The 21208-nt window shown below is 45.9% G+C and overlaps 1 protein-coding gene across 1 annotated transcript; it reads right to left on the minus strand.

Moving 5' to 3' along the window:
• Positions 1-2759: 2759 nt before the first annotated feature.
• HIF1AN (hypoxia inducible factor 1 subunit alpha inhibitor) lies at positions 2760-21004 on the minus strand. Its single transcript, XM_010356099.2, has 8 exons — positions 20734-21004; positions 20207-20457; positions 15770-15918; positions 11851-11996; positions 10590-10696; positions 10059-10122; positions 9394-9504; positions 2760-8550 (listed from the first exon to the last, which is right to left on the minus strand). The coding sequence occupies exons 1-8, from the start codon at positions 20908-20910 to the stop codon at positions 8506-8508; spliced, it is 1050 nt and encodes a 349-aa protein (XP_010354401.1). The 5' UTR covers positions 20911-21004; the 3' UTR covers positions 2760-8505.
• Between the last annotated feature and the right edge of the window lie 204 nt (positions 21005-21208).

A 21208-nucleotide genomic window follows, 5' to 3' on the forward strand; every position in this document is an offset into this window, starting at 1 on the left:
AGAATTAGCAAGTGGCAAATGGTGATTCAAACCCAGGAGTCACCTCCAAAGCCTCTGTTCTTGTCAGTGCATCAAACCCTTGTGAGAACAATGACCATGCAGACTGTAAAGTAGGTGGGGTTTTGTTCAAATAATATGATCAAAAATTCACAATTCAAAAACTTGGAGGCAACGTTCTTAAACCCATGGTCCTAACTCTAGACTAGCATGGCAGCCTCTGTGACAATCTCCTTGTCTCCTGCATTCCTGTGCACATCCCAGGGTCTCCTTCATGCCTTCTGACTGTGCTGCTGGCTCACACAAACCTTCAACGCCTCTTTAGGAACTGTCCTTTTATCTCCTTGGGGAATAGCAGCTCCAATGTCTTATTTTCACCCATTTTGTTTCAGGTATTTTTAATATTGTTAAAAATATCTTTGGAAGGTCGTACCCCAGTGATGGCATAGGTGATAGTGTCCTTGTAAGCATCAGAGGTTACTGACAGGGGTAGGAACTGGTAACACGAGCATGAGTTGATGCTTATACCTCTGCTCTGCTCAGGAGCTGACAACTAGGTATGCCCTGAGACTAGAAACACGACCTCAGTCAGAAAGCCAGAGGGGGAAGAGAGAGACTGAGACACAGAAAGACTGAGCCCTTGCTATGGACAAGTCACTCTGCTAAGCCTTACCCTGACAATGTAAATGATGTCTTCTCCATACATACAAACAAGTCAAGTTTCGGGCAGTTTGTCATTTGCCCAAAGTCATGCAAAATGGCAGCTCCAGGTATGCAGACTCCATTCTCAACCACTACACTGTATCACACTATATATATTCAAGAGGTAACAAAAACCTGGCCCAGGCTTGCCTTAGATGATGGGTTAAGGAGCAGAGCTTTCCTGATATTCTGACCTCAATGACCAAGTGAATAGGTTTTAAGTAAACTTAATGAAAAGGCAAAATTAGCAAAACTAGAGCCAAACAGAAGGTTTCCAAGGCCCACAGCCAGTTACCTAGAAGGAAAGAGGTGACTGCAAGGTGACTACAGAATGGCCTGTAGCCCAGAGGGATGGCTTGGCACAAGCTAAAGAGGTATCTTCTTCACCCACAAGGCTAGGGACCAGGGTCTGAGGCAAGAGGATCTCAGTATTTATAGAGAACTGCAGGGAGGCTTGGCTTACAGTGAGAAGGAGAGGTGGCTGGGGGTGGGGATGGACCCAAGAAAAGATTAATGAGATCATGAAAGGGGCTGGGAATTCCAGCCAGCCATAATACATCTCAGGCTGAAGTCTGAGTAACTTGATTCAACATTTCTTACAAGTAGGGTCTGGCAGGGTGGTTCCAGAGGCCAGAACACAGATGAGAACGGTGGAGGGCTACAAATGAGCAAGTCTAATCTACGTCCACTCCAGGACAAATCTGAGCTAGCAACCAAGACTTTCAGATTTCTGTGACTAACCAAAGGGTTTTTTTTCTGGGATCTACTGTCTCACCCATTCCCTGTTGTACAACAAAACCATTAGGCATTGGGAAGCAGTGTTTGTTTTGGACTGTTGGGCTGGAAGAAAGAGAAGCTAAGGGGGAAACCCCCCAAATCCTGGTTAATTATTCATCTTCCAGGTATCAGCTTGGACTTACCACTTTCTGCAGGAAGCCTACCATAACTGGACATGGTGCGATGCTTCTCCTCTATATACCATAATTCTAATTGCCTGCCTGTCTTCCCCACTGATCTGAGACCACCACACGGGGAAGAACTAATACAGTGCCTGGAACAGAAGTGTTCAACAAATGGTAGCTATTAACATCCCACTCATATTTTTCTGAATTTTCTGATTGCCCTTCTCCCCTAGAACAATCTTAATACACTTGTACATTTTTTTTTTTTTTTTTTTGAGAGGGAGTCTCACTGTTGTCACCCAGGCTGGAATGCAATGACGCGATCTCAGCTCACTGCAACCTCCGCCTCCCGGGTTCAAGTGATTCTCCTGTCTCAGCCTCCCAAGTAGCTGGGATTACAGGTACCCACCATCACGTCTGGCTAATTTTTGTATTTTTAGTAGAGACAGGGTTTCACCATGTTGGCCAGGCTGGCCTGAAACTCCTGACCTCTGGTGATCCACCCACCTCAGCCTCCCAAAGTGCTGGGATTACAGGTATGAGGTGATCCTCCCAGGCATCTGGTCCATACTTGTAATTTTTCTTAATTTTTCAAAAAAAAATTATTGAGATGGGATCTCCCTATGCTGCCCAGGCTGGTTCGAACTCCTCGGCTCAAGTGATCCTCCTGCCTCAGCCTCCCGAAGTGCTGGGATTACAGGCGTGAGCTACCGCACCTGGCCAACACTTACAATTTAAATACATGGAAAGGCATGAACTAAAACTGAATCAAGTGGGGCCTGATTTGACTGCTATTGCATTTCATGGTGTGAGGGGACAACAGCTTCTCCAGGTGTAACAAGGACTCATTTGGCTCCACGGCCTCTCACACAGTGCAAGGGGAGCTCAGACCTGAAACCTTCTCACCCAAGGCCCTGGGCTGGTAGTACAGCAGTAAAGTCTGGCTGCCCAGGCAGAAGACGCATCAGACACTTCCTGTTTCTCTTCCTTTAGGGTGAGTTTAGGTACTAGACTCTTCTGTCTACCCTCAACTCAATATGGTTTATCTGAGGTATTTCTTGTTTTTCCCTATGCTTTTCTTGAGAGAGAAAGAACCACTGGAAATCTGTTTAGAGATCACTGAAACCAAGTTCCTGAATAAATCACATAATAAATATAACCACCACCACAGCCATTTATTAAGTGCTTGCCAGGCACTGTGCTAAAGCTTTACAAACATTGTTTCCGTTACTCCAACAACCCTGAGGTAGATATTTTCACATGCCTCCCTCCACCCATGTCATTATAGTTGAGGAAACTGAGGCTCAGAGAAGTTAAGTAAATCAACCAAGGTCAAACCCAGCTGGAAAGCAGTGAAGCTATAAATTCGAACCAACTATATCTGACTCCAAAATCCATGCCTTTAAACACTGTCCTAGATTGTTTACCATTGAAAGTTAAAGCCACATGCTCCTTACCAAAATATGAGAGAATAGATTTTAAGTAGGAAAGCAGGGGGGAGCCCATATGTAAATTCTTTAATCAGCTATGGGACTCAAACTCTTGGAGGAGTGTAGAGATAGTCTGGGTATAAGCTGACCACTGGGTTCTTTCATCTCTCCAGCTGCCAGGGCCTTTCTCATTAAGATCTCTACTCCTGACACCTGACTACACAATACACTGTTTCCCTTTCAGCAACCACTGGGATGCAGAGGTCAGGCACATTTGGTGACACAGAGCCAAAGACACCTGAGAGAAATTAGGAGACATTCAAAAAAGTCCATCACCCCTGAGCTACTGGTCCCTAAGGCACACAGATGCATTTAGATGGAAATCCTCCATGAAGGGGACATGTTACATATGTCATTTTTGATGCCCATCACCACCCTGCAAAGGGGATATTGGTATCTCCTTCGGACAGCTCAGTTCTTCCACACTAGCTTCCCAGGCCTGGCGCCATTCTCACTAAGTCTCTGCAGCAACCACTGCACCTCTCCCCTCAACTGGCTCTCTACTACTCTTTAGGTGCCCACCCCTAACCCATCTCCAGAGGCCTCATTGACCACAGGCCCACAGGCCTCAAAACTTCCAGTTTCTGAGGTTTTGCCCAACAGAAATGCCCTCAAAGTGCTCAGCAAGGCTCCATTCATCCATGACCTATGAGGATTAAGCCGAGATGGCTGAAGACAAGCAGAAGGGGCTACCACAGTGAGACAAGCTGGACCAGGATGTACAGAACTGACAACAGAAGAGCAAGAACACACAGCAGACACAAAATAAGAGGAGCAGCCATGGGCAAAATAAACAGAGTTGTCAAAAATCAGAAAAGGGAGATGGCCCTAAGATGAACAGGGATGACCAGAGAGGGATCCTAAAGACAAGTCTATTCAACACTTGCAGCTATGGAGTTTCTGAGGGAAGGACAACTGTTTAGGAAAAAGGGTCTTGGTAAGGAAGCCGTAGGCAGGGGACAGCTGAATAAGGGAAACTGCAGGCAGCTCTCAGAGGGACACTAGAATACCCCTTTAGAGCCAGCAGTTTGAGAAGACATCAGAGAGGTATGCAGGGAGTGGAAGACAAGCAGCTGGAGGTCTCAAAGGGGAGTAAGACACCAGCTGAAAGGCCAGACTAAGGAACCCCGAGCTACTTCTAGGCATACCTCATCATCTACCCCACCTGGGTCAAACTGGTCCGAGGGTCATTCCCTGCAGCCCTTGCTAAATTCTGTACGAGATTTTGAAGGGTGGAAGACCCAGAGGTAGGGAACCTACTGAGAGGTGAGACACAGCCCCATTTTTGGGAAGTTCCCATTCTGAAAGAGAGAACCACCAACCCCCAGTCCTTCATCCTTGAGGGATCCTCTCATCTAAGGCACTCACTGCATTCAAGTCACAAAACTGAGGAACAAATACTAGTGTAAATTAATACTGTCCTTGAAGTTTGAAAGGACAGAAGATGAGAAGTAACATGGAGACATGGGAAGAGCCAAGTTGGGCTGCTCCACACCTCAAGACTCATGCTATTACTGAACCTCAGCACTGTTCACACATCTGGGCCAAAGGCCTCAAAGCCCTCCACACAGCCACAGCTGCACTGATTCGGGGTTGTGGGGACATCAATGTTGCTAGGAAGCGTACAGAGGCCCTCTAAGGTGAGCCCAGAAGCTTCGAGGAGCCTGCGTAGAGCTTTGCTCTCTACTGGTTTCCTCCTCTCTCAACGGTCCCTAATCTTGTCCACACAGGGTGCACCATATACATGGGTGGCCTTATAACCTCTGGTTGCTTCATGTAATTTCTTCTGCAACTAAGCAGAAGTTCCTGGGATTTGATAAGGACAAGTTTTTCCTCATGCCCTATAGTTGCTGGAATGTAACAAATACTTGTCACAGGTGAGCTATCAGGGGTGTTGACTATTACAAAAACATTTTCCACAAATGGCAAACACATGTCAAAACTTTTCCATTGTTATCCTTTGCCTTAGAGCTTGTACTTGACATCCATCTATTTCTATCTTTGTTGGCTCATGCCCAAAGATGTCTGTTCCTATATCCATCTCAGGCTGGCGACTGGGTCCCGAGTGTTTGTTATGAAATACAAGCTCTGCCCACTTGTGGCAATACTCAAAGAGGATGTAGCCCAGGAGTCTCTGGGGGCAGAGGGAGGGAGTGTCTCCCCATACTGGGCTGGCCCACTGATAAGGATCCTTCCCCTCTCTGTCTCCTAACAGATTCAGATTAATGATCGCTCATTCCTAATTGTCAAATTTCTTTTCCTTCATCCTGTGTCTAATCACCAGTGACAGAAACCATTACGCAAATGAGAGCAGACGACTTCCCCCAACTGTTCACGTTGGTAAAAACCTTGTAATTTAGAGCTCTGATTTGTAGGGGAAGCTGGTCTCCCCCAGGCATCCTGGGCATCTGCTCAACTGATGCCCAGAACAGCCCCTCCTCCATCCCCAGAACTCCAACCCCCCAACAAATATTTGACTTTACAAAACACTAGTTTTCTCTCTACCTGCTGGTGTGAGTAGATGAGCCTGCAGCGTGGCTGACCTCTATACAGGCCCAAACCCCCACCTTCCCTTGCTGTATGTGTGTCCCACACTGCCAGCTAGGATGGAGGTAAACAACTACAGCAGAAATGTTTCCTCTGTGGCAGGCAGAATTTGAGCCTAAATATCCCTCATCAAGGGAAACCTCATCTTTTCCTTGGGGGGAAATAGCAGCAGCTGAATATGAACCAAGACTCTTAGTGCTATCTAGAACTACAGTTTCAGTTCTATAGATGCAAAAGCATGCTGGGAGCAGTTATGGGTCTATTCAAGGACACACAAGTAATGCAATTAGAGATAGAACTCAGTTCCCCCCACAGCTTCTTCTAGTACTAACTCATAATATGGCTTCCCAGGCAGTTTTTCCAAGACGTTGTTAGCAGGAGACCAGAAGAACTTTTACCCTGAACTGTATATTCTGTACCATCTTGGGCTGGATCTGCCTTCAGATACTGCCTAGTGGGGTAGGATCTTGAGGACAGAACCTGTGGTACAAGGAGGGAGGTAAGGAAGGAAAATCAACATAGTTGGTTGAAAGGAAGGAGCAAGGGGTTTGCAGCCAAACAGTGCTAAGTTACAACTGATTGTCACTAATCACCTAATCTCTCTGAGTCCATTTCTTCGTCTGTAAGTGAGAATACCTACCTTGCAGGATAGTGAGGAACAAAGATAAAAGCACTAGGCACATATTAGGTGTCTAAAAATCAGGATCACTCTTGTATCACCCAAAGATCAAGGCCAATCCTGTGAAAGTTCCAAGATTAGCCTTCTCCCTCCCACCCCTCGGCCACCTTAGGTGAGACCTGTGTCAGCACAGAACCCAGCAAGGACCAGCTGAGTGCACGCCTCCTTGACATATCACCCACACCTTTGAGGGCTGAGCTAGGAATACAGCAGACCTGCTGAGAATGAAAACAATCTACTATCTTTCCAAGTGTGACTGTGGCACCACTCCTGTGCTCCTCTTTCCCAAAAGAAGTGGAGGGATGGAGATCACTACAATCACATTTCCCAGCATTGACTATATTTGAAAGAGCTACACTTAAGAAGATACCATGTCTTCACATCCACACTGCATCAGAGAACCCCAGAATGGGGTACTAAAAATAAACACCCCTCTCCAAAAAACACACTCAGGCATGCACACGCATACACACGCATCCTCTCAGTCAGTTCATCAGTGCACTATAAACTGAGCTTCGGGGGTGAGAGCCAGAACTCAGATGCTGGAAGTAAACCTTTGGCAAAAAAAAAAAGAAAAAAGAAAAGAAAAGAAAAGAAAAGAAAACCAGAGACCTTCCAACTCCTCTTCCCTTCCAGAGAGAAAGGGAAGACAGGAGCAGAGGTGAGGAGACACAGGGCCACCACACTGCCCAATCCCATGGGCCCCACTCCCACTGAATAGATGTGAATGATGGCCCTTCAAGTTGTGCAATCACAGCTGCCCACCTGTAAGCTGCAGCCCTGAGAGGGGTTCTCATGAGTAGCTCCTAACAGAAAAGGAAATTCGACTTCCATGATCTACCAGTTGCCCTGACTACTGAGGGTGTTGTGGCACATTACAATGGGGTCTGGCAGAGGAGCTGGCTTTAAGAGGCAAGCCTGTGTGTTTGCCCATGCCCTGAGGTGGATCACAGGTAGTGAGTGAGCTGCCTGGGCTTGACCCCATTTCATCTATTCAGCCAGGAAGCTCAGCAAGAGTAAAGGATATGGCCTGGGCAGGAAGCATTGTAGGGCCTGGAGGCTCCAGCCAGTTAGCCTCGGGCAGGCTGCAGTGAGACCTGGCTAACATACGATGGCTAAAATCCAAGTGTAAAAGCTTAGGATAGGTCAGGCAGTACTTCCCGGGGGCTCACACTGTACTGTCCCACTGGAAAAGGTAAGCAGTGGAGAACCTTGGTAAGTAGGGAGGCTGGCCAGTGTGGATACACACACACACACACACACACAAACACACAGAGGCTTGCACCCGTAGTGTGGATACACACACACACACACACACACACACACACACACACACACAGGCTTGCACCCCTAGAACCTAGAGAAGCCACAGCTAGGAGAACTCCCTTGGTACCCAGCATAGGGGCAAGAGCTGGTGCTGAAGAAAGAGAAATTGTACGTGTCTGTAATTTAGAACTTATGCACAATCATTGGTTCTTATGTCCCAAGGTCCTTTTATGTATGGCTTGAGCTTATAGGCCCAGTTGGAAAACTATCTAATCCTCTCTCACAGGAAGGCTATCTAGGCTCTCAAAGGCAAGCCTCCCCTCTCTTTCACCCCATTAGAGTCCCAGTAGCCATTCCCACACCACCTAGAGTTTGACTATGCAAAAACTGTCAGGAGGCAGACTGACCTAATGGTCAGACTAGCTCTGGCCCTGCAGCCTAGACGCAGTGGGGAGTCCAAGAGCATCTCCTCTCTCTCTCCCAGGCTGAGGCACTGAGGTTGCAGGAGATAGGGCTGAGAGCCAGAAGTGACAGCCTGACCCAGAAGGAACAGGGAACAGATACATACAAGCGTGTGCATGCACACACACGCACACACATTCCGAAGTGGACAGACTAACATACACACAGACGTGATGACAACCAAAAGCTGGGACTCCACACACTGAATGCAGGACTTCAGGCGGGGGGCAGAGACAGAAGGTGCTGGGGCACAAGAGGCAAGGGTATGAAGTTCCTCCAAATAGGAGTGGAGTGTCAACTGCCCTGCCTCGCCCCGAACACCTGCCTCCTGGGCCATGGCAAGAGTCCAGTCCATTAAGTGCAGCGTGCAATACTAGCGCTTGGAGTCTCCTGTCCTCATCAATGAAGCGGTGTGGACGGGATAGCAGTCACCTGGCAGGAGGCCTTGACCCCCGGCAGGCTAGTTGTATCGGCCCTTGATCATTGTGTTCAACAAGGGCCCCACCTGTAAAGAAACATTAGGAGCCAATCAGAACTGGCTGTTCCCTGGCTCTGGAATTGGACAGGGTGTGTCTGGAGATATCAGATGTCCAGCCAAGGACAGAGACAATGTTTTCATACAATCTTGTGAATCCTCTAATCACCTGTCTTCCTGAAGGCCAACCCAGTATTCTGGGAGATAACCTTTTCCTCAGGGTCCATCTTGTACTATTATTCTTCCCTCTCACAACACCCTGTCTCTTACTGTAATCAGCCCCAAATGGACAGACATGGTCAGAGGAGCTAATAATCCCCCAACATCCAAGAGCGTCTGCATGTTTCTCCAGAATGTTAACTGCCTCCATATCCTCAAAAAACTATCACCTGCAATTGGGGCTAATGCTATCTCCCAACACCAGAGGTGTCTGTGGATGTGAGCTTACCTGCAAGAGGGAGGCAAGAACCCTACAAATCCAAACCTCCCCCATTTACCCAAAGGGCCACTGGCACACCTGCATGGGAAGCAGGTCTCTCAACATTACCTACAGCAGCCCTAGCACAGCTGGGAAAGTGCAAGGAGATGCTTTAGTGCTCGCTTCCTGTTCCAGAAGAATCCCCTCAGGGGGTCCCCAGATGGCACACAAGCCCCATGGGGAACATTACTACTAGCATGGAACTAATTATAATTGATCCGCCAGTCAAGCCCAGCTATCACCAGAAAACAAGAATTCTTCTGAACATACCCATAACCTCTATGGAGACAAGAGGACACCAGATACCGAAACACAGAAGCTGTAAAGAATGTCACTCCGATCCTGACTTTCCTTGGTCAACCAACCCACTGAGCCACCTTGGGGCGGTCACATACCTCTTGTGGGTTCCCCAAGGCCTCTCCAAGCATCTTCTCAATGTTTCTCATTATGGCCACTTTCTGATGGGCTTTGAGAGGATATTCAATTCTCTTAGGGGTGGGAGCCCCCTACAAAGGAAGCAGTAGCTCAGGAAATGTCTTCAGCAGCAGGCGTCAGTGTCACTCTACTGTTCTTAGTACCATCCTCCCTTCTAAGAAACCCAATTCTTGCTGGACACAGTGGTTTAGGCCTGTAATCCCAGCACTTTGGGAGGCCAAGGCGGGTGGATCACTTGAGGTCAGGAGTTTGAGACTAGCCTGGCCAACATGGTGAAACCCCATCTCTACTAAAAATACAAAAATTAGCCGGGCATGGTGGCATGTGCCTGTAGTCCACTCAGGAGACTGAGGCAGGAGAATCACCTGAACCCAGGAGACAGAAGTTACAGTGAGCCGAGATCGCGCCACTGCACTCCAGCCTGGGTGACAGAGCAAGACTGTGTCTCAAAAAATGTATTTAAAAAAAAGAAACCCAATTCAATCCTATCCTTCTTCATCTCCCCAGACACCTGAGAATCACTTCCAGGAATAGTCAACCATCCCATCCAAAATCATTTATTATACCTACCTCACCCAAGAGCCAGTTCCATCTGGAAAAAACAAAAAAAGCAAACCATATTCACCTTATACCAGAAGTTCACAGTGATGGTAATCCCCCCATTTAGTAATGACTCTATGTGATGCCACCTGCAAGAAAACAAACAGGCTTCTGTTTACTAGTGATACTTTTCGGTGGGGGGTGGGGAGGTGGAGTGTTGGGGCGTGGGGGACAGGCTGAAAAACTAGGTAGAGTGCAATTAAGGAAAACAGTGAAGATAATATCTTTACACTCATCCTGTGAAAACACACACACTGGGGGGTTAGAGGTACTGGTGTTCAGTCTCTAAATACCAAAGAGCCAAGAACAGTTTATCTAGGCTCAAGCCTCTGGAATCTTTTTGGACTTGAAGAATTCTCATCCTGTCCTAGAGATAGGGCTATCACTCCCCCCACTACCTCCCACAGGTTCAGTACGCTCACATCTGGATATGCCAACCTTCCTACAGACCACATAAAACCAATCATGCCATAACTCAGAAGGGACACAGACAAGGCTTTCCAGGGAATGGAAAAGAAAACTCCCAAGAAGCCCCCAGCCCTAGCCCCCTTCTCACCAGTACATTGGGATGTAAAGAACATCACCAGGGCCAACCACTGTTTCGTAACCAACCACATTTTGGAAATTAGGGAACCTCTCGTAGTCGGGATTGTCAAAGTCCACCTAAGAGGTTCAAGAGAAAGAAAAAAAAATGTAAATCACCAAATCTTTATCAGTAAAACTATGATGTGCCAGTTTGGCAGTAAAAACAAACACAAAAAGATGCCTTAAAAAAAGTCTTTAGAACTTATATCCAGCAGAAGACATAATGCACATTAAACTCTGAGAGAAAACAATACAAGACAGTCCATGTCTGAATGTTAAGTGACAAAGAAGCCTAGGCTTCAGTGCTCCTGAGACCAGACGACCCACAGCCACGAATATGACAAATTAGGAATTATCCTCCACCCAAACCTTCCGAAACTTTCTCCCAAGAACATATTCTAACCAGCAAAGACTCCTACATGAAGTAGCTAGACAGCTTTCTGAAGAAAGGAAAGGGTATCTTTGGCTGGCCAGTTAGATCCAGGAAATATATTAAACAACATAGCTCAGTTTTATTCACCCTTCTCCTTATCAAAAAGGATTTTTGATGCTTATCTTTTTTTTTTTTTTTTTTTTTTGAGGCGGAGTCTCGCTCTGTCGCCCGGACTGGAGTGCAGTGGCCAGATCTCAGCTCACTGCAAGCTCCGCCTCCCGGGTTTACGCCATTCTCCTGCCTCAGCCTCCCGAGTAGCTGGGACTACAGGCGCCCGCCACCTCGGCCAGCTAGTTTTTGTATTTTTAGTAGAGACGGGGTTTCACCGTGTTAGCCAGGATGGTCTCGATCTCCTGACCTCGTGATTCGCCCGTCTCGGCCTCCCAAAGTGCTGGGATTACAGGCTTGAGCCACCGCGCCCGGCCTTTGATGCTTATCAAAAAGAAATAGCATCCATGACAAAAGCAAACAATGATTAAATCCAATGGAGACATACACATTTTGTTCCATGAACTTATAAGCCAATCAAACAGAGTAACCAGAGTCCATCAGCATCAATGACAGGGTCTGTCCAGAGAATTAGCTCTGTGAGGCTAGTTATACTTACGAACATCTGGTGGCCACTCCAGGGAGCCTGGAATTTGTGAGCTACAATGAAATTATCCTCTTGGTGTGTTAAGGCAAGAATAGCCTGTAATCCAAACCTGGCACATCACTACGGGGAAGGAGAAAGACATTCCAGCCTAGGCATTTCTAGAATCTAGAGTTCTATACCCTTCTCAAGACCACACAAGCTCACCTGGCTCTGTCTGTCACATGGGTGATGAACAGGGTATGGGTAGAGGCACTCAAACTGATCCGGAGGAAATAAGATGCATCGTTTGTAACCTTTTATTTGAGCAAAAAAGTTCTGCTGCTCATCATAATGAGCAGGTGTCACATTTCCTGTAAGAAGAAAGGCATTTTCTTATGCAGAGCAGTGGTTCTATTGCACGAGCTGGAATACAGGATGCAGTGCTAGAGAGAAATCCAGCCTGCCCGCCCAGCTAAGAGTTCCAAATCAAAATTTAGGCAGAATCAGGGAAATTCCAATTACAACTCTCAGATAATTAGGTGTTAAGCATGTATGGTAGTAACTCTAGCAAATATCACTGGTTAAGGGTCCACTATCAGCTAAGTCTACTTCCCTAAATGAAGGCTGCTGCCCTTACTGGAAGCAAGAGCACATCAAAACGATACTCAAAAATCAGGTAGGGTAATCAACTGTGTATACGTGTACTCTTCTTGACTATGGCAAGAATTCAAGGGAAGCAAAACAGAAATGATTGGTATCAACAACATATACACGAGGAGTTAACTAGTCATTCTAAGTTTAATGATTATGTAGCTCTGTATTTACTTAGGGTAGCTCTGTGGAACTTAAAGACTCTCAACCTTTCCTCCCACTTCAATACACCTAAGGGATGCAACACTTGTTTTTTTAAGATACGGGGTTTCACCATGTTGTCCAGGCTGGTCTCCAACTTCTAGGCTCAAGGGACCTGTCTGCCTCAGCCTCCCAAAGTGTTAGGATTACAGGTGTGAGCCACCACATCCAGCCAAGACAACACTTCTTAGAGCAACACTGGGGCTCACTGGTGCAAGTGATTTTTGTTGGAGGGAAGAATATCAGACGACTGAAGAGAGTGTTGTATAATTTAAATATGGCACATTATTTTAAATGCCAACTTGAATTGGTTGTGCCCTAGTGTATGTTCCATCTACTCCTTTATAACTAGGACCATGTCTGTTGTTTGGCCTTTGCACAGCCCGTGAGTTGAACACACACACTTTTGCAGGGCATGGAATTTAGAAAATATTCCCCAGCTCTGTCTGAGTATGCCAAGACAGATGCTTTCTTAAGTGATGAAAGTCCACATGCATCCTCAAAGGAGACTTGCTCTCTCATCTCTACCTGAGGGATCCACTTCCATGCACCCTACCATAGGAAACGCAGGCAACAGAAAGACATAAGAGTCAAGTAAACTGCCGGGCACGGTGGCTTACGCCTGTAATGCCAGCACTTTGGGAGGTCGAGGCGGGTGGATCACGAGATCAGGAGATCGAGACCATCCTGGCTAACATGGTGAAATCCCGTCTCTACTAAAAATATAAAAAAATTAGCCAGGCGTGGTGATGGGCGCCTATAGTCCCGGCTACTCGGGAGGCTGAGGCAGAAGAATGGCGTGAACTGGGAGGTGGAGGTTGCAGTGAGCCGAGATCATGCCACTGCACTCCAGCCTGGGCGACAGAGCAAGACTCTGTCTCAAAAAAAAAAAAAAAAAGAAAAGAAAGAAAGAGTCAAGTAAACCAGAACTGGCTCTTTCTCGGAAGGTCAACCAAGAGCTGGTTTCAAAGGGGCAGGTAAGACCAGCGACAATAGCTCACATCTGTAATCCCAACACTTTAGGGAACCAAGGTGAGAGGATAACTTAGGGGGCCAAGGTGAGAGGGGGCCAGGAGTTCGATACCAGTCTGGGCAACATAGGGTGACCCCATCTCTCCAGAAAAAATACTTTAAAAATTAGCCAAGCATGGTGGCTTACGCCTGTAGTCCCAGCTACTTGGAAGGCTGAGGTGGGAGGATCGTTTGAGACTGGGAGGTCAAGGCTGCAGTGAGCCCTGATCACGCCACTGCACTCCAGCCTGGGTGACAGAGCGAGACAGTGTCTCAATAAAAAACAAAAACAAAAACAAAAAAAGAGGCAGGTGGTGTCAATTCACAAGCCACATGGCTGGAAATCCAGGAGCAAAGGATCCAAATCTGAAGAATGGACAATCAAACAAGAAGAAACCGAGGAGCTCAGTGGTGAATGACAATAAATAACTTCTCTGCTTCCATTTACTAAGTACCTACCATGGGCATGGCACCGCGCTACTGCCAGAAATAAAAATAAGAATGAGACAATGATCCTGCCTCATAAAAAGCTCTCATTCTCCTGAGTGGAGTTTAAGGGTCTCTCCTTTCATTCAAAAGGGGAAAAAAAAACAAAAACACATTCACATATTTATTAGTGTATGCATAAATTTATCTAGCAGAAAACACAAGCAACTAATAATATGCAGTACCTCCAGGGAAGAAACTGGGAAGCTAAGAGATAGAGGTGGAAGAGGTATTAATATTTATCACTATATACCTATTTACACATTTTGAATTTGAACTCCATGAATGTATTATCTATTTAAAAGATAAAATTTAATTTACATTAAAAAAATAAGTTTCCCCTCTTTTACTGGGATAAAACTTTTCTGAACATAGACAGATCTAGTAGAGAAAATGTACAGTAATGTACCATATAATGACATTTTGGTCAACAACAGATCACATCTACAACAGCGTTCCCATAAGATTATAATGGAGCAGCCCTATACAGGTATACCGTTATCTTTTTTTTTTTTTGGTAATAAAAAAATTCCCAAACTACCATTTTTTATCCTTTATATGTATTTTGTCTTTTGTCACCTTTTTCCTGCAGTATTTGATACTGTACTTTTACTATACCTTTTCTAAATTTAGGTATGTTTAGATACCCAAATACTTACCATTGTGTTACAGCTGCCTATAATATTGAGTACAGTAATACGCTAACACCATGTACTACATGGTGTAGTCAGAGGCTATACCATATAGCCTAGGCATACAGTAGGCTACACAATCTAGGTTTGTGTAACTATACTCTATGATGTTTGCACAATGATGAAGTCACCTAACAACACATTTCTCAGAACGTATCCCTGACACTAAGCATCACATGTCTGTATTTCAGAGAGGTCCCTAATATCTCAGTATATGCACTCACGTAACAGCTAAGGAAGGGAAAAGGAAACTTTTCAGAATACACGAAACTAGTTTAAAGACTTGACATAAGCCAGGTGTGGTGGCGCAAGCCTGTAGTCCCAGCTACTCGGGAGGCTGAGGCAGGAGAATCACTTGAACACGGGAGGCGGAGGTTGCAGTGAGCCGAGATCGCACAATTGTGCTCCAGCCTGGGCAACAGAGTGAGACTCCATCTCAAAAGAAAAAAAAAGACTCGACATACATTACTTCATTTAATCTTCACAACTATTTACAAGACATTATCATGTTTCATTTCTTTCCACTTATTTTTCTTAGAGACAGGTCCTCACTCTATTGCCCAGGCTGCAGTGTAGTGGTGCAATCATAGTTCACTGCAGCTTCGAACTTCTGACCTCAAGCAATCCTCCTGCCTCAGCCTCCCAAAGTGCTGGGATTAGAGACAGAGTCTTGCTCTGTCCCCAGGCTGGAGTACAGTGGCGTGATCTTGGCTCACTGCAACCTCTACTGCCCAGGTTCAAGCAATTCCCCTGTCTCAGCCTCCCAAGTAGCTGGGACTACAGGTGCATGCCATCATGCCCGGCTAATTTTTTATTTATTTTTTTGTATTTTAGTAGAGACGGGGTTTCATAATGTTGGCTGAGATGGTCTCCATCTCCTGACCTCATCATCCGCCCACCTCAGCCTCCCAAAGTGCTGGGTTTACAGGTGTGGGCCACGGCACCTAGCCCCTATTATGTTTCTTTTAGAGCTAAGTAGGCTGAGGCTTAAGAAAGTGAAGTGGCTTGTTCAAAGTCATGGAGCTAATAAGCGGTGGAGACAAGATTAGAAATCAGGTTCATATGACTCCAAGCCATGCTGCGTTTGAAAGATTTCTTCTTACCTTCCATGCCAATGAGTAGTAGGTTAGAGGTAAGCTGCCCCCAGCCACGCTTTCCCTGTTGCTTATTAATCCAGTTCCAGTTAAAACCCAAGAAGTCCATGACAATCTTCCTGCCCACAGTGTCATTGAGCGTTTGCTGCAGATACAACCTATGTTCCCCAAGAAGAAAGTCCTATTAGTGCACACACAGCCCCTGGCATGGCCTCTCCACATCTGAAAATACAAGCCCAAATCCATACCAGCATCTCCCACAGAGAACAGATATAGTCAGGCAAATCTTAGCCAACATGGATTCTCATACAACTGAATTCTTACTTATCCTTCATTGAGTTATGTTTAACGCCAAACTTTTTAGTTTATTGTTTATTGTTTTGTTTTGTTTTATTTTATTTTAAGAAACAAGGTCTCACTATGCTGCCCAGATTGGTCTCAAACTCTTGGGCTCAAGCAATCCTCCTGCTTCTGCTTCCCAAAGTGCTGGGATTACAAGTGTGAGACACTGCAACTGGTCCCCAAACTTTTTCTTTAAAGAAGTGATGCTTGGCTGGGCGCGGTGGCTCAAGCCTGTAATCCCAGCACTTTGGGAGGCCGAGACGGGCGGATCACGAGGTCAGGAGATCGAGACCATCCTGGCTAACATGGTGAAACCCCGTCTCTACTAAAAATACAAAAAACTAGCCGGGCGACCTGGCGGGCGCCTGTAGTCCCAGCTACTCGGGAGGCTGAGCCAGGAGAATGGCGTGAACCCGGGAGGCGGAGCTTGCAGTGAGCTGAGATCCGGCCACTGCACTCCAGCCTGGGCGACAGAGCGAGACTCCGTCTCAAAAAAAAAAAAAAAAAGAAGTGATGCTTAACCTTTTTTGGGTCACAGAATGACTTCTTTAAGAATCCAAAGAGTAGGAGGGTGAGATGAAAAATAAAACTTAAAAAAAAAAAAGAATCTGAAGAAGAAGTCCCAGCTAATCAGGAGGCTGAGGCAGGAGAACCACTTGAACCTGGGAGGCAGAGGTTGCAGTGAGCTGAGATCATGCTATTGCACTCCAGCCTGGGTGACAAGAGCAAGACTCCGTCTCAAAAAATATAAATACATAAATAAATGAAAGAATCCATCGAGGTTCCCCACAAAAATGCACATATACCCAGAACTTTCATATAATTTCAGATTCCTAGAAGCCTATCCATAGACCCTAGAATGATGACTCAGTCTTATACCAGAGACTTGCAGAGCCTGAGACATCTCCTTTGGCCCTTGATGACCACTGTGGTAAATTGTACTACTGTTCACCAAGAGCTGGTTCCCTCAGTGTGGAAGTTTTCTTTCACATCCCCTTGAAGCCAGCCTTGCTTATTTAACCTGTTCTGGCCAAGGAAATGTCCACAGAAGTGACTTGTGTTGTTTCTAACTATAATTTAAGAACCAGTCACCACTATCACATCTCTTTCCCTCTGCCACAGCAACTCCAAATTCCAGATAGTAGCTGCTGGGGCAATCTGGGTGCCAGAGAGAACAAGATGATGTAAAGAACAATATGACATTACCCATGATCAACATGTAGTAAGTGAGAAATAAGCCTCTGTTGTTTCTAGCCCGAGCTCTGGCTTGAAGCCTAGTTTATCTTAACTGATTCAGCCACCTATCCTGTTGCAGCCCTCTACAGCTAAAGTAAGGGAGACAGCTTATCAGGTAAAGGCCTCAGGCTCCTAACATACCTAAGGAAAGGCGTAAGTTACTTAAGAGAAATGAAAACCCAAACACACTTGAAGAAGCCCGCAAGAGACATTTAATAAGTGTGAAAACCTAAAAAAAAGACAGAAGCATCTCTGTATCTCTGTCCTGGTCCTGAGATCATTACTTCAAAAGGCTCAAAGGGGCCAGGTGTGGTCTCTCATGCCTATAATCCCAGCACTTGGGGAGGCCAAGGGAGGTGGACTGCCTGAGCTCAGGAGTTCCAGAGCAGCCTGGGCAACATGGCAAAACCTTATTTATTTAAATAAATAGTTTATTTTAAAAAACACAAAATTAGCTGGGCGTGGTGGTGGCAGTGCATGCCTGTGGTCCCTGCTACTTGAGAGACTGACGTGGTAGGATCGCTTGAGCCTGGGAGGCGAAGGTTGCAGTAAGCTGAGATCACGCCACTGCACTCCAGCCTGGGTGACAGAGCAAGACGCTGTCTCAAAAAAAAAAGGTTCAAAGGCATATCACTGCCTAGAATCTCAATGTTTAAGGCATCTTACTGCCTAGAATCTAAATGTTTAAGGCAATGTTAATCAGAAATCTTTTTTTTTTTGAGATGGAGTCTCACTCTGTCACTCAGGCTGGAGTGCAGTGGCAAAATCTCGGCTCACTGCAACCTCTCTGCCTCCTGGCTTCAAGCAATTCTTCTGCCTCAGTCTCCCAAGTACCTGAGACTACAGGCATGCGCCACCATGCCCGGCTAATTTTTGTATTTTTAGTGAACACGGGGTTTCACCATGTTAGCCAGGCTGGTCTCGAACTCCTGACCTCAGATGATCTGCCTGCCTCAGCCTCCTAAAGGGCTGAGATTACAGGTGTGAGCTACCACGCCCAGCCTTAATAGGAAATCTTGATAAGTTGGAAACACTACCTTTGTAGGAACATGGAATCCTCAAGACTCAATGCAACTCTCCCCAAAGATAATTATCTATTCACCCAAAAAATAAGCAAGTAACTTTGAAAGAGTCAGTGATACTCCCCAAATATGAATCTAAACATTATTACACCAGAATGGTAAATGCTCAAAATAGCTCGGAGGATCCTAATACATTTCACCCCATAATCACAACAACCTGTCCAATCATACAGTGAAGCTGGTAGGTGCTAAAGTCAGCTAATAGGGCAAAACTTTCAAACAATTGAAGATTTTCCTTGAAAACTCTTTAATCACCCATAAAGTACAGATTACACTCATTCTTACACAAAATGCTCTCACTATGGGAGGCAAGAAACTTCAAGCCACTGAAGAATCACAAGATTCACATATCTTACACTTATTCTTGGGTATATGTTCATTCAATGGAATTACACACTCCAAGAGTATCATTTAAATCAATCTTTTTCTCAAAGTTGGGTGTGTGTGTATGGAAGTGTGCACATGCACACTGTATTAAATTTTAGAAAATTAATGCATGAGATAACTCAGCTGAACCAATATATTAAGACATCATGGACAGATCAATCACAGTTCATATCCTGGAAACTCTTCTGGTCAAAAATCCCATCATTATGACAACTGCTAAGTGTTAAGAAGAAGAAAAAAAGATATTTCAAATCCATTCACGTAGCCACAGACTGCTGATAAGGCGTCAGGAACAGGAGTGAGTGAAGCAAGAGACTAGAGAGGAAACCCAGGGTTGGACACCAAATGCGAGAGGGTCATTCACCATGAAGTACTCAGCGAAAGCAATTCCCCAGAGGCAGTGTTATAGTGTGGTATTGAATACTGTCTGGGACCTACATAAGAGGCTGTCCTCATAAGCAGGAATAAAAGCAGAGAGGAAGAATCACTCTCTTATGTGTCTTGTGTTTCTGTTGTGATAGGAAAAACAAATTTAATCTGATCTTCCCTAAGCTAGAGAATCCCGACCTTCTTTACTCCAAAATCACAACAAACTATACAACTTTTCAGGTTGAACTATGCCCGGTCATCACAATACTTAAGGACAATAGCTACAAACAGGCATTTTCAGAGCAAAATCCAGTGACAAACATTTTTGTTTGGCCCCCTGCAACTTTTTTTTTTAAATCTGATTTAGTTGCTCACATTTAAAGTCAAAAGATTTTAAATAAAAGTCCTGATTTTGAACTTCTCTTGAAAATCGGAATATCTTGCAACCCTAGAACTACACTCCAAAACTGAAGCAAGCAAAGTCAAGCAATGACGTCTCACTATGGTTTTTTGTTTTAGTTTTTAATTTTGTAGAGACTAGCTCTCACCACATTTCCCAGGTTGGTCTTGAACTCCCGGGCTCAAGCAGTCATCCTGCCTCCGCCTCCCAAAGTGCTGGGATTACAGGCATGAGCCACCCCACCCGGCCTTGGCTTCTCACTTTGAACAGGGCTTATACCTTCAGCTTCATCACTGATTTCACACAGACAATATTACTCCTTTCATTCACCTGCCTGACCCTTCTAGGCAACTAACTCTCACTTTATGAGGAAGAAGATGGGAACCCAGAGATTCAAAGCCAAAGTTTAATCATTCCCCCATCCCTCAAGCTACAGAACTAGCTGGCTGTAGCACCAAGAACCACTAAGAACTCAAACCCCTTAAAGGCTGGAAGACCAGACTACTTCAACAGGAATCCAGAGATGGGAGAGGCCAATCTCTAATTGACCCAATTCTGCCACACCTTCAAGTATAGGAAAGAAAAATGACTGCCCTAAATCCAACAGAAAATTAAGATTTGGGAATTTACCTCTCTTCCCCTCCTCGCTGCTGTATATCCTGCAGTTTCTCAACGAACTCATGAAATTTCATTTCTTCCCTGTTGGACCTCGGCTTAAAGTTCTGGAAATTGGCCATCTTCTTCTCATCATAGTACAAGAACTTGTGGGTGCTGGCACTGTACACAGAGAAGTCTCCATTGCCAATATTCTCTTGCAAGTATTCAAGGTCCCATTTCAGGGCAGGATACACAAGATTTGTGTCGGTCAGAACCACAGGCTCCTACATGAAAACAACAGGTGAAAAACATCAAATAAAGTAATGCCAAGAAGTCGGTGGGTTCGCCTCCATGATCCCAACTACTTCTCAACTTCAGAATAATTTCTCCCGTTAATCAGTACGAACCCCTCAAATTCCGTATCTCCTCGCCTTTCTCTCCATCTTCCCATATGCCCTAGTCTAGAGCCCTGCCAGTCTCCCATTTCTTTCACCATTCGCCTCTGACCTCTCAACCGGGTGCCTTCCTCCTCTCCCTTTAGACGCGGCCCCGCCCCCCACCTCATTCTCAATAAGCTCCTCCGCCCGGGGGTCGCTCTGACTCAGACGCGGGATGGGCCTAGTCGGGAAGCTGTAACTGCGCAACTGGGATTCATCCCAGGCGGGGCCGAGGGCTCCGGCCTCCTCCCGGGGCTCTTCAGAGCCAGAGGCCACGGCCTCCGCCGCTGTCGCCGCCATCTCCGCCGCCAGGGACGGCCCCCGCCGGAACCGGAAGCTCCGCCTATTCCGGACGGGAAAAAAAACACACACACACAGACAAACACACAACGGAAACCATAGAGATGAGCTGCGAGAGAGAGCGGTCCAGAGACCTAAAGAACGAGGAGCCGAGGCCTGAAGGTGCGCCTCCTAATGGTAACATGCAGCTCTACATCGTAGGCTCTGCTGCTGAAGAAATGGGGCTAGACACTAGTCCCACGGAATAGGGATGACCTGGTAGAGCAAAACACAAAAAAATGTTGCCCCAGTGTACCCA

This window comes from Rhinopithecus roxellana, chromosome 11, assembly GCF_007565055.1.
Source record: "Rhinopithecus roxellana isolate Shanxi Qingling chromosome 11, ASM756505v1, whole genome shotgun sequence".
Lineage (NCBI taxonomy): Eukaryota > Metazoa > Chordata > Mammalia > Primates > Cercopithecidae > Rhinopithecus > Rhinopithecus roxellana.

What these genes read in the sequence shown, in the direction of transcription:
- HIF1AN (XM_010356099.2), bottom strand. Translation starts at nt 20,910, where the DNA reads ATGGCGGCGACAGCGGCGGAGGCCGTGGCCTCTGGCTCTGAAGAGCCC. An exon ending in CAGCGAGGAGGGGAAGAGAG is followed by an intron (nt 15,919 to 20,206) that starts GTAAATTCCCAA and finishes TGGGGAACATAG; the next exon opens with GTTGTATCTGCAGCAAACGC. An exon ending in CCTTGGGGAACCCACAAGAG is followed by an intron (nt 8,551 to 9,393) that starts GTATGTGACCGC and finishes GTTTCTTTACAG; the next exon opens with GTGGGGCCCTTGTTGAACAC.